The sequence below is a fragment of the Oncorhynchus mykiss genome, chromosome 6 (assembly GCF_013265735.2).
Source record: "Oncorhynchus mykiss isolate Arlee chromosome 6, USDA_OmykA_1.1, whole genome shotgun sequence".
Lineage (NCBI taxonomy): Eukaryota > Metazoa > Chordata > Actinopteri > Salmoniformes > Salmonidae > Oncorhynchus > Oncorhynchus mykiss.
Window position 1 is genome coordinate 75,249,937 of NC_048570.1, and position 14,058 is coordinate 75,263,994.

General features: G+C 42.3%; 1 protein-coding gene across 1 annotated transcript in view; it reads right to left on the minus strand.

Annotated features, from left to right (window-relative positions):
- Positions 1 to 14,058, minus strand: part of LOC110526966 (transcription initiation factor TFIID subunit 4) — a 111,294-nt gene that overhangs the window by 45,513 nt on the left and 51,723 nt on the right. Inside the window, exons 10-12 of the mRNA XM_036980974.1 lie at positions 11,850 to 11,980; positions 10,713 to 10,838; positions 6,407 to 6,463 (exon numbers count right to left, since the gene is read on the minus strand). Of these exons, the coding sequence (XP_036836869.1) occupies positions 6,407 to 6,463; positions 10,713 to 10,838; positions 11,850 to 11,980 (314 nt within the window). The remainder of the gene's footprint in view (positions 1 to 6,406; positions 6,464 to 10,712; positions 10,839 to 11,849; positions 11,981 to 14,058) is intronic.

Genomic DNA, 14,058 nt, shown 5'->3' on the forward strand with positions numbered 1-14,058 from the left:
TATTTCATGATCAATCCTGGTGTGCAAACGAGGCAAGAAAAAACTCCCTTTGAACGCCTGAGGAGGAAAAATATTTGAGGAAAATTATTCTAACAAAAAGCTGAGAGATTCCCATTGGACAGCTCTCAGTTTCACACGGGTCTGAAATCACTCTGAGGTAAAGTGGAGCAATGCTGCAAGGACACAGATCCGACTGGCTGGATGAGAAGAGAGAGGAAGGGAAGACAGGGGCTCCCACATCTCACACCCCCACCCCAACACCCTCTCATCCCCCCTCTGGCCTGGAACGGCCCTGCTCGTGATGCTGATATGGGGGTGTCATTCAGAGCAACCAAGAGCTGTCTTAACAACAGTCTCACTGACAGTCCTTATAGTCAAAGACATAAACTGTATAGTGATATACCTCTAAATACTCTAGCTATGTTCAATTCTTGTGGAGGATCATCTTTATGTAAAACTCCAGTCTTGGATAGCAGCTGGGCGTGCAGGCTTTCATTCCAGCCCTGCAGTAACACACCTGCTTAGCTAATCATGTCCAGACTGAAGACCGTGATTAGTTGATTATATAAAATCAGGTGTGTTTGAGGAAGGAACAAAAGACAGGCTTCTGTGTCCAACTGTCCATCGCCTGATATTCCTCTGCAACAACATGTCACCTGATGATGCCAAAGTTCACCTCTTTCAATTCCTATTTTGCCAGGAAGTTTATCATAGGTGTATCAAGCTGTGATAAGTCTGTAACCCATTTTACAACCATTTCAATTATCTATATGTTTCATTTAGTGGGAAACCTGAAGCAAAAAGCTTGCACTCAGCCTTGGCATTGCATGTGGCGTATAAAATATAATTGGGCTTTTCCAATAACACATTTACCATGAATTATTTATGGTTTTCGACAAATTAGATTCTGAAGCCATGGCCCGAAACATCAATGACCTGCATTTCTTAGCTGGTTTGATCAAGAATGTAATTAGGAGGATAAGGGCCATCATCAAAATAAAAGCCTGTCCTTACAAAGGCAACAAATTCAAGGGAAACCATTTATCCCAATCAGCTGACAGACGTTTGACCGACTCCTCCCAACCAATCATAGGCTAAAAGCCAGAACCATCCCACTGGGAACAAACTGGTTGAATAAACATTGTTTCAACGTTATTTGTCAACGTATTGTGATGTGGAATCTATGTGGAAAATAAAAATACATTGAATTTGAAAAAAGTCATCAACTCTTATTTTGAGGGTAACATTTCAACCACAGGATTATGTCATCATGGTAACCAAATTGCAACATAGACAAACCTTGCATAAAATATGTTGAATTTGTACCTTTAAAACTACGTCAGATCTTCAACGTTATATCCACTTTCAGACAAAAAACAATAGGCTGGGCAGCACCTCCTACAAGAGAATTGATCTACCTACAGGTACTCTTTGACCTCCCATCCAGGGTTTTAACTGAGCCCTGATAAACTTTGATATTTGTCACTGACTATTACCAATGTGATATCATGAGAACGATTGTTGAGAGATCTCCACTTAAAAACAAAACAGATTCACTGTTGCTATCGAAGTCATTCCAAAGGGCAGGTTTAACAGAGCAAAATAAATGTGACCACATCAGTTAAAGAATAGAACTAAATCAAATCAAACTTTATTTAAAGTGCATTTAAAGTTTGATTTGATTTAGTCCTTTTCTTTCACTTAGATTTTTGGTTGAGATGGAGATGTAAATCCAACATATCAATTATTCATTTGTTGTCACGGCTCTTGTCGTAATGAGGATCGGACCAAAACGCAGTGTGATAAGTGTTCATGATTCTTTATTAACCCCCCAAAAAAACTAAACAGTTCTGTAAGGTGCATAAACTATACAGAAAACAACTACCCACAAAACACAGTTGGGCAAAAGGCGGCCTAAGTATGATTCCCAATCAGAGACAATGATAGACAGCTGTCCCTGATTGAGACCCATAGCCAGCCAAAAACATAGAAATAAAGAAACTAGAATGCCCACCCTAGTCACACCCTGGCCTAACCAAAATAGAGAATTAAAAGCCTCTCTATGGCCAGGGCGTGACATTTGTAGACAAACTGGAATTAAAGCCAGACTACATCAGTGGCACAGAGAAGAAACTATCCAACAGAAGATAAATCTCCTTCAAATGTTATTATTTGATTGCATTGACAAGCAAACACATTTCAATATCACTTCTGAAATACAATACATTTAGCCTATTAACTTGTTGACAAGTTAACAAATGACATAGTTGGTTGAATTCCCATCTCCAACTCAACCAAAAATAAAAGTTACAGAATGGGATTAAGCCGGTGGTTCAGATGAAACTATCCAAGCTGTAGATACATCTCCTTCAAATGTTGATGTTGTTTGCGTTGTCAGCCAACCACAACTCAAAATTACTGTTGTAATACTGTTGTAATTGCCTAAATATATTTAAATCTCTTACAAGCTAATGTAACATTAAACCTTAAAATGAGTAACACATCCATGGCCTCATTGAGGTGACTGTAACTAAAAATGTCTTCTTATGTATTCATAAAAATAATGCATAGGTCGCTGCAGGTTTGTGGAGATTTTTACAATTGCTGTAATAATGTCGAACAGTATTGATCACTTGCACCATATCTTTTTTATGTAATTTCAATTGCAGCCCAGGTTGTTTGGTTCTGCACAGTGATAACACATTCATCGGTTGTATTAATACAAAACAAAATATCTAACATTGTATTCCCTTTTAAACTTAGTTATGCTTTTAAATGGTTGAACGTGCAGTGATATGCTGTACTTTGGGTGACAACTAAAAATAAGACATTGTTTTTCCATTGGAATTTGGTTGTGATCTTATTTGGTTGTGCTTTTAGATGGTTGAAAGCAGAGTGATACCACATTGGAATATCAATTAACTTTTGGCTGTCTTTTTGACTGGGTGACTATAGGTTGTAATCTCATTGATCAACATCTCAACCAAATATTACCAAGTTATCCACGTTGAAATGACGTGATGTGCCCAGTGGGATGTGAGGTCCTGGGGATGATGAGTTTAGACCAGAGAGAGTCTTCCTCTCTTCTCTCCCTGCCTCCAGATGGCGTTCTGATGATGAATCTATGGCCGCAGTGTGTCTGTGTGTCTGACACTGTGATGTATGTAGGTCTGGTCCACTCTCCCCCCCACCCCTCTCTCACTGCCTCACCTCCTGCCTCAGTGGGATTTCAGACAGAGCACACAGACCAGACCAAAAAATAAAGAAATGAGGAATACTCGTTTTGGCCATTGATTTTCACTGGGGGCATTTCTAAAATAGCCCATCTGACCTTTTGGGCGAATGTTTCTGAATGGAGGAAACAGGGGCGCTACACACAGGCCTTATGCCTTTTGCTATCTGCCTGGGCGGTACTGAAGGCTGACGGGGAAGGGGGATGGATTAGGTTGAGGTGGAAACTGGAGCGGTCTGATAGAGGCCACATGGGGCCAAGGCTGCCATCACACTACCAGAGTAGTGTGTCTCTATCATCCCACTCTGACTGGGTGTAATTCACCTGTATGCACCTCAATAAAGTTCCCCAACACCTCCCTGTTCCCTCCCCATATACCACACCTGCCTTTACAAACAAATCAGCGCCAACTCAATTTCAAACACATTCCTTGGAACAAGTATATAACTGTCGTAGAAAATTATTTTCGGAAAGAGGGTTGGCAGGATTGTCCACCCGTCCATCAGTCACCTGGAAGAGCAGCTCAGCCTCATTATCCTGATGAAATTTGTGCAGATGTGCTGAACAAGGAGCCGCCACCGACAGACTCCCTCTGCGGTAACCGTGGTGACACAAACAGCTAGCTCTGTCCCCTTGAGCCAGTCAGGTGATGAAAACCAGAGAGGCACAGGACTGAGAAACGACGGCCATTAAGCAAAAAAAAGAGAGAAGGGGGGGATGAAAAAACGTGGAGAAAAAAAATTCCCCCTGTAGTGGTGTCTTCCCTGACTGTCGCACTGAACATTACATAAAGTAACAATTTCACCCCCCAACCCCCCCTCCCTCTGCTCCTTCTGAAATTCTAAAATGAAAATGAGAATGTGCGCGTGCCACGTTTCTTTCTCAGAAGATAATCTGGCTCCATCCAGATGATGAGCGGCCTGCCACTTAACGGGGAGGAGATCCACTTTGATCACACCGCCCCGGGGCCAACCTATCGCAGCACAGCCTATTACACTGCCTCATTTGCATATGCAGCTAGGGCTTATGGGGAGGCTGAGATCTAGTCTCAAAGTTCTAAACGAATGAACAGAGCCAATGAAAGGCATCCCTTCACCACACACTGGTGTGGTGGTAGTGTATGATCTCTTTACAGAGAGCAGAGTGGAGAGGAGAGAAGATCCCCATTCTAATGTCCATACCATACCACTTGGATTGCATGTCCAATACATTGCTTCATACTAAGTGGTACACTAGTATGGACATAGAATTGAAATGGGGCTAAGCAGCTCTATGTTGCTAGAGATCTATCATGGTCTACAGTGCCTTCAGAAAGTATTCACACTCCTTAACTTTTTCCACGTTCTGTTACATCGTAAATTTAAAATGTATTAAATTGAGATTTATTTGGTTACTGGCCTACCCACGATAGCCCATAATGTGAAAGTGTAATTATGTTTTTAGAATATAATTTTTTACACATGAAAAGCTGAAATGTCTTGGGTCAATAAGTATTCAACCCCTTCATTATGGTAAGCCTAAATAAGTTCAGAAGTAAAAATTGCATACAATAATAGTGTTTAACATGATTTTGGAATGACTACCTCATCTCTGTAACCCACACTTACAATTATCTGTAAGATCCGTCAGTCAAGCAGTGCATTTCAAACACAGATTAAACCACAAAGACCAATGAGAGGAAGGAAACCGATCAGGGATTTCACCATGAGGCCAATGGTGACTTTAAAACAGTTACAGAGTTTAATGGTTGTGATAGGAGAAAACTGAGGATGGGTCAACAACATTGTAGTTACTCCTAAATATTAACCTAATTTACAGAGTGAAAAGAAGGAAGCATGTACAGAATAAAAATATTCTAAAGGCACTAAAGTAATACCGCAAAAAATGTGGCAAAGCAATTAACATTTTGTCCTGAATACAAAATGTTATGTTTGCTGCAAATCCAATACAACACATTACTGACTACCACTCTCCATATTTCCAAGCATTGTGGTGGCTGCATCATGTTATGGGTATGCTTGTAATTGCTAAGGACTTGTGAGTTTTTCAGGATAAAAAATAAATAAAATGGAGCTAAGCACAAGCAAAATCCTAGAGGAAATCGGGTTCAGTCTGCTTTCCACAAGACACTGGGAGATTAATTCACCTTTCAGTAGGACAATAACGTAAAACACAAGGCCAAATCTACACTGGAGTTGCTTACCAAGAAGACAGTGACTGAGAGGCCAAGTTAAACTTTTGACTTAAATCTACTTGAAAATCTATGGCAAGACCTGAAAATGGTTCTAAAGCAATGATCAATAACCCATTTGACAGAGCTTTGAGAATTTTGAAAATAATAATGGGAAATTGTTGCGCAATTAAGGTGTGGAAAGCTCTTAGAGACTTACTCAGAAAGACTCACAGCTGTATTCTCTGTCAGGTGCTTCTACAAAGTATTGAGTCATGGGTGAGAATACTTATGTAAATTAGATATTTCTGTATTTAATTTTCAATACATTTGAAAACTATTCAAAAACCCGTTTTCACTTTTGTCATTATTGGATATTGTGTGCAGATGGATGAGAAAAACATTATATTTAATCAATTTTGAATTCAGGCTGTAACAACAAAATGTGGAATAAGTCAAGGGGTATGAATACTTTCTGAAGACACTGTAGCTGTATAATTGAACAAATAAGCACAGTAGCTTCCTACTATATTTTTTATATTTCCCATTTGTGCGCCTACAGTGCCAAAGCCATTTCAATGTTTTAAACCAAAATGTATACATAACTGTGACAGTAAACATTTTTCTATCAGCTTTTACAATGCAAATGGCTCTACAGAAAGTGCTATGGTGAATATTAAACCGGTATTCACAACACTGATAGGCTCCCCAATCTATCTCTTTGAAAGAGCCATGCACAATGAACAGCAGTCTCCAAAAGGTTATCGGGAGCCAGAAAAGAGAGAGGGAGAGAGAAAAGAGGAGGAGGATCTCTTTGGTGTGGTGTGTCTGTTCTATAGAAACCACTTTTCCAAACGAGGCGGACATCAATCAGCACAAATAATTCCTACAACTTTTTAAGTCAGACCTTTAAATGGCATTACATATGTAGCGAGGCATGAAAAATTTATATGTTGAAGTCTTGGGAAAATGTCAAGGGTAATGATCTCCAGCACAGCGCTTACCTCCTTAGCTTTTTGTTTCAGCCGAGCCTGCTCTGGGTCCTCTTGCCTGGAGCGACTCTGCAGAGTTGGGGGGGGGGGGGGGGGGGGGAGACACAGGTTAACAGCTGGTTTAAGGACCCCCTCATCTGTTGCAGCCAGCACAAAAATAGTACAAAATGGGAACAGGATACAAGGTGTCAAGGACATCGTATTTGGATTCATAGAAGTGCAATTGAGTGCCCAAGGCCAGTGCCCTTTAAACCTGCGCCAAATCCCGCCGTAAATAAGCTGCTGGAGGGAGATTCTAATCAAAGGAGGTTATTAAAAATTCTGCACGAGCCAGCAGAGCACACAGGGCCGGGAGAATGTGCTCAAACTCAGAAAGTCACAGGCACTGGCATTCTGTCTGTCTGTCCCTCTTTTGTTCCAGTGCCATTGCTGTGTGTGTGTGTGTGTGTGTGTGTGTGTGTGTGTGTGTATGCATACGTATCTCTCTAGAGTCAGGACCAGAGTCCACAGTACTGGAGCGCCACTGTAATTAGTGAGTGAGAGCTGAGCTGCCTGTGCAGCTTGTACCTGTCTGTGTGAGCTGTTAACCACAGGGCTTCCAATTAACCATACAGGGACTCTTCTAAAAGCTCACTGTTAGTGGCACCCTGCCAGATCACCACACTATCACAGTACTAGCCTACTGTAGCTATCAGCGACGCAGTGTACTTTTCCTATGAGTCTATGAAAGAAAGATTGATACACTGTTGAATGTTCCCGTAGTTTTATTGTACAACGTTTCGACCCGTAGGTCTTCGTCTATGCTATGGTAATACAGGCAGCTAACAGTGCTGCCCCCTGCCATAGCAATGGGAATAATTCTATAAAAAATTCCTGTTTAACTAGCATAAATTCATTTAGCTTGAATGAAGGTTAGGGATATGACTAGTAATGGTCCAATGTGTCTTTAACATTGCCTAACCTCTCTAAGAGCAGGGTCATCCCGGTGGTGTTAAAGACTACTTCATTAATATCTCTGAACGTGATGCTCCTCGCGATGTTTCTTTTTCTACTATAGGCAATCAAATGCTATTTGCCTTCAGTGGTGCTGGAAAGCAAGAGTCTAGCTACCCGTGCCCTGGCTCCCTCCCTCCCTCCCTCCATCCATCCCTCCCTCCATCCCGCCTTCATGAACAGATGCAGTCGTCTTGCCCTGCTCCTTGCTAATTGGCTTTAAATATATCAGGCGGTTCACGTACTGGTCGGTGTCTCAACTAAAACTAATGCATTTGCCCTCCAGTCGGCCGGAGCATCCCTGAAGACCTGAGTCATATTTTAAATGGACGGAGGAGTGGGAGCGGAGGAGGGGATTATTTCAGTAGATTCTTATTTGAGAGGTCAAATTATAAGGGAGCCCCAGCGTGGAGCCTGGTCGTCAGCGGGGAGAAAACAGGGACAAAGATGGACTGTTTATAAAGGGCCATGGTGGTACTGACATGCTTTTCTCTCTCTCTCTCTCTCTCTCTCTCTCTCTCTCTCTCTCTCTCTCTCTCTCTCTCTCTCTCTCTCTCTCTCTCTCTCTCTCTCTCTCTCTCTCTCTCTCTCTCTCTCTCTCTCTCTCTCTCTCTCTCTCTCTCTCTCTCTCTCTCTCTCTCTCTCTCTCTCTCTCTCTCTCTCTCTCTCTCTCTCTCTCTCTCTCTCTCTCTCTCTCTCTCTCTCTACTGTTTGAATACATCAGTTAGAGAGTGAAATATACTGTAGAAAGTGGAAATGGACAAGTCAGATGAATTAATGTGGCCAGATAACAAAATAAATAACAAAATAAAACTTGGTGCTTAACAGCTTTGCTGTCAAGGCAGTAGTTTCCTAATTACCAACTATAACAAAAGCAAGGCGGGTCATTGTTCATCAGTCTGAATGTTTCTAATGTCCTGCATGGCAGGCAGGGCCAGACCATAACAATGCTGTTAACACAGGGAAGTGATAATGCAATCAGCTGTGGGACATTGTCTCTGTTGAAGATGTATTAAATGAAGCAAGCTTCTCTCTAATGTCTCACCGTGGGGCATTTCCCTTCAAAACACATTCTGTTGGTGGTGACAGTATTGAACCTTCGCATCATACTGTATGTCTAATGAATTTATGTACCTGTCTTATTTGATAGATTGTATGAAGCATGTGAGAACTTATTCAAGTAATTTCATAATCTTATACAAGTTAAGTGTGTGCAAGAAGTGTTTACACCAGTATCAACAGCCTGAGTGTGACTGGATGGACACACATGAGTGTGCAGAGACGGCCTAGATGCAATTCATCTGTTCTGAGACTCTGTAAGGCTCTCTGAGGCTCTCCTGCCCACTACTGTTGAAGCTGGTTCTCCTGAGTACTGAGATGGCTGACATGACACACTTTTAGCTCTGGGCCTGTCAGCGGGTATGTGAGGAGGATCAGATCAGAGGAATGTATAGAGTTCCACAGTGGTTCCTCTGCTTGTTGTGTTGGGGACAATGAGAGGACAAAGGAGCCCTAGAGCGAGGGGGCGGGAGAACACACTGAGGTCACTCTACGGAGGGCGCACTCGGTTTCATCTGTTAGCTAGGGCCTGGGCAGGAACAGCGAGGACACCACACTGCCCTAGACACTGACAAGGAACACACACCACACCACAGCTAAACACTACCTTACACACCACCTTACACACTACCTTACACACTACCTTACACACTACCTTACACACCACCTTACACACCACCTTACACACCACCTCACACACAAGTAACACACACAATAGCAACAGAGCTACAGTCCCTACTAGAGGTTGACCGATTATGATTTTTCACCGCCGATACCGATTATTGGAGGACCATAAAAGCCGATACCGATTAATCGGCCAATTTTTTGATTTATTTTTTATTTGTAATAATGACAATTAGAACAATACTGAATGAACACTTATTTTAACTTAATATAAAACATCAATAAAATACATTTAGCCTCAAGTAAATAATGAAACATGTTCAATTTGGTTTAAATAATGCAAAAACAAAGTTTTGGAGAAGAAAGTAAAAGTGCAATATGTGCTATGTAAGAAAGCTAACGTTTCAGTTCCTTGCTCAGAACATGAGAACATATGAAAGGTGGTGGTTCCTTTGAACATGAGTCTTCAATATTCCCAGGTAAGAAGTTTTAGGTTGTAGTTATTATAGGAATTATAGGACTATTTCCCTCTATACCATTTGTATTTCATTAACCTTTGACTATTGGATGTTCTTATAGGCACTTTAGTATTGCCAGTGTAACAGTATAGCTTCCGTCCCTCTCCTTGCTCCTCCCTGGGCTCGAACCAGCAACACAACTACAATTAGCGCGCGCTAACTAGATAGCCATTTCACTTTGGTTACACGAGCCTCATCTCGGGAGTTGATAGGCTTGAAGTCATAAACAGCGCAATGCTTGACGCACAACGAAGAGCTGCTGGCAAAACGCACAAAAGTGCTGTTTGAATGAATGTTTACACGCCTGCTTCTGCCTACCACCGCTCAGTCAGATACTTGTATGCTTGTATGCTCAGTCAGATTATATACAACGCAGGACACGCTAGATAATATCTAGCAATATCATCAACCATGTGTAGTTAACTAGTGATTATGATTGATTGTTTTTTATAAGATAAGTTTAATGCTAGCTAGCAACTTACCTTGGTTTACTGCATTCGCGTAACTCCTTGTGGAGTGCAACGAGAGAGAGGCAGGTCGTTATTGCGTTGGACTAGTTAAGGTTGCAAGATTGGATCCCCCGAGCTGACAAGGTGAAAATCTGTCGTCCTGCCCCTGAACCAGGCAGTTAACCCACTGTTCATAGGCCGTCATTGAAAATAAGAATGTGTTCTTAACTGACTTGCCTAGTTAAATAAAGATTAAATAAAGGTATAAAAAAAAAAACGTAAAATCGGCGCCCAAAAATACCGATTTCCAATTGTTATGAAAACTTGAAATCGGCCCTAATTAATCTGCCATTCAGATTAATCGGTTGACCTCTAGTCCCTACACTGGACTTCATGGTGTATGAGGTAGGCTTAGAAATGGGGAAACTGAAACTGGTAAGATTTCAGCGTATTGCTAAATTGGGCTAAATCAAATCAAATGTATTTATATAGCCCTTCTTACATCAGCTGATATCTCAAAGTGCTGTACAGAAAACCAGACTAAAACCCCAAACAGCAAGCAATGCAGGTGTAGAAACACGAGATCAGGATTGAATGTGAAAACACTTCCATGACTGTGTGGTTGTAACTAAAAGGGATATATGCCTTTATAACAAGAAGGCGACTAGGACTTACTTTAGCTGCTTTGAGTAGGATCTCTCTCTCCTGTTCATCCTTCCTCTGCTTCTCTATCCTCTCCAGCTGCTCAAAGAACTTTAGCTGCGACCGCACGTCTGCCGACTGCTCAAACCACTCCTCATCCTGCAGAGAGACAGAGGGAAAGAAAGAAAAAGAGAGTGAGTGGAGGAAAAATAACTTAAGATACTAAGAAGATCCCATTTTAATTTTAACCACAAGTTTGGATAAACATATTACTACAACTTTAGACACCTCGTCTCTCTCAACCACCAGTTTGGATAACTAATCACAACTTTTCTTTGTTTACAGGTATCACCGCTTCTCGTTGTGTTAAATATGTTGTTCTGCACTTGGGAGATGGGAAGATGAGACAAGTTTCAGAAGGAAAACAAAGTTTGTGGGTCATCAAAAAGTTAATATGACAATTGTTTATTCCCTGTGTGTGTCTCTGTCGCTCTGTTCTCCCCCAACACCCTTTATCAGTTTCTCTCACTCTATCTCCCTCTCTGTGGCGATGTGAGGAGCTGGGTGGCAAAGCAGAGCACAGAGTGGAGTGACATCTGAGGGTTTGTCACCACGCGCACGTCTCTCTCATCCTTCCTCCCTCCTTTGTTCAGAGCTGAGCCTGCACTCCTCCCCTCCTCCGTAACTCAGTCGAGCCGTGCTCTCTCTTTCAGGCCGCCCGCCCGGGTTGGTTTTTTGCTGATGTCAACAGTGGCTTCACAGAGACGAGGAGACTTCACGCTTCTAACACGCCTCATTTACAAACCGCAAAAAAGACAAAACAAGACAGGGACAGCTGTAGCCCACCACCCCTCTCCTCTGCCTCACATACAAACAGGAAAACAGCTTTTCAAAGTTGCTATGTTTTTTGCTTTCTTTCTTTTACAAGGAGCAGAGTTGAATTGACTTTATTGAAACCCAATTAAATGTGGTTACATTGCTATATTCAAGGCTAAAAGTTAATGTCACCCATGCTGGTGTGCCAGACAGAGGCCTGAAAAAGATCTACCAGGTATTTTTCAAGTTCTAAAGAATATGTTTATGTGGAAACTGTGCTATGTTGTTTATCACTTAAGTGTAAAAAGCGCCCACCTCCTCATAGGTATGTCTGTCTCTGGCACGACTACTTACTTTACCACCGTCCATCCTGTGCTGTGCGATGGAGGAGACCTTCTCCAGCACAGTGCGGAGTCGGGACTGGGTAGCGTGGGAGATGAAGTTCACAGCCTCCATAGGAACCTCTGACACGCCAAACTTCTTAGCTTAGGGTCACACACAGACAGAAGGACTCCAACATTAATACACGCTGATCTCCCCAAATCCCAGTCCAAAAAGGCTTTTCATACTACTGAACCAAGCTGAGCCGAACCAAACCAAGCTGTAATGAGCTGGCCTGGTTCCACATCCACCATAGTTGTTGGAACCATGCTAAAAAGGAGAAAGCAAAACATCTGTGCCAGCACAGTTTGGGTTAGGTCAGGACGATAGTGTAAAAAGGGTATTTGTTTAATAATGATAAAGCTCTGTCTAGATGTTTCACAGTTCTAGTGCCATGTTGAGAATAGTATCCATGTATGAATTGCCAAGCTTACTCTGCAATCTTTCATGTGTGTAGCTGCAAACAACATTAACTTTAAAGGATCATTTCGACTAGTTTTCTGGCAGTAAACAGTTTGTGAAGTCATAATTCAGAGGACAGAGTTTAGGATCTGTTTTTCTTCCTTTTTAATATTCCATTAACAGAATGTTCTCTCTGGTAGACTTTTAAGTAAACCACACCAATGATTTAAATCAGCCGTACTGTACACACATCTTTTCCCAGTCTAACATCTTGAAAGGATCGAGATCCGTATACGCCTGATAATTAGTGTGAAAATTCAAAAACATTTTCTCTGGGTCGTAAGCGATGTCAAAAGGTAACATACTAAAGGCTTCCACTCTCCTACAAACTGAGATCTTTAAGGCACCGAGACAAAGAAAGACAAGTTCTCTATGAAATAATAAATACCTTCCTCAGTGTACAATGTAGTCCACACCAGCCCCTCACTTAGGACTATAGGAGAGTCTAAACAGCATCATATTGCTTTAGTGTTTCCAACCACCTCAACAGGCTTTATTTTGTACTGTTTTTACTGGTAATCTCATCTACCCTTAAATAGAGAAAAGTGAACTTTCTGCACTGAACACGAGTGAGTCTCTCTGGAGTTGAGTACTTCTGCATGTGTCTCTGCAGAATTGGACCTCAGAGGTACCAGTACACATTTACTTTGAGAGGCTATTCTAGAGAACTCCAGCTGTGCATATGTTCTAGGCCCCGGGAGTCAGGGGGGAGTTGCTGCTTGCGGTTTCACAAATGAAACTGGCCCACGGCTCAAGGACAAGCCTGAAGAATGATGGGAGGGGGAGAAAGAAGAGAGATAGAAAGAGAGAAGGGGGGTGAGAGGAGAGAGAGATGGGAAGAGATAGAAAGAGAAAAAAGGAGAAAGAAAGAAACAAACAGGGAGAAAAAAAACAAGCTCCTCTTCTCCCAATCTGTGTGCGGACATTCTGAAAGACACAGGGTTCCCTGGTCCTCACCGGGTCTGAATCTACCCTGCCCCGCTATACATCTCCCTGTCCAGTGGTGGCAGCAGAGAGCAGAGAGGGCAGCATGAAGCAGATGGGTGAGTCAGGGCTGTGTACCACTGTGTGAGGAGGACCACATCCCCACTAGCCTCTGATTGAGCAGAGTTGGCAGGCTGGGGAGCCTCCCTTGGTTCTGCTGCCAGCTGAGAGTTCTCCACAGCCCATCACTGACACAACAAAGCCGCCTAAGTGCCACTTCCCCAGCAGGGGGCACCATGGCCTCCCACCCACCCGGCCCCCGCACAGCACCAAGCCCCCAGAGCAAGATTTACATTTTTAACCCCCTCCTCCCCAAGGCGACAGGATAACAACCTCACCAATGTACTGTCTAACAGCACATGACCTCTGGGCCTCATTGTCACTGTCACTGTGGATACTTAGGTAAAACAAGAAAAAACATCTTAGCGATAAAACTCCCTGTTGTGCTTGAATTCTAATCTACTGTGTGACTTATAATGCAACTTGTACTCAAGATTTAGTTGTTAATGGTAATATATATCCGTGTATCATCTCAGATTCACAAATAGGACAGTATCTGAATGTGGAGATCCAATCAAAGGACAGAAGAAGAACAAAATCCAGTCTTGTAACTCTGAACTCTCTTCCTTCAGTCCACAGGACAATCTGACAAGCAGCCTTCAAAAGACAGCTCTATAAAGTATTTATGTCAGGGCCTGGGGTCTAGTAAGTTCAGACAGACACTGAAGAATTCATT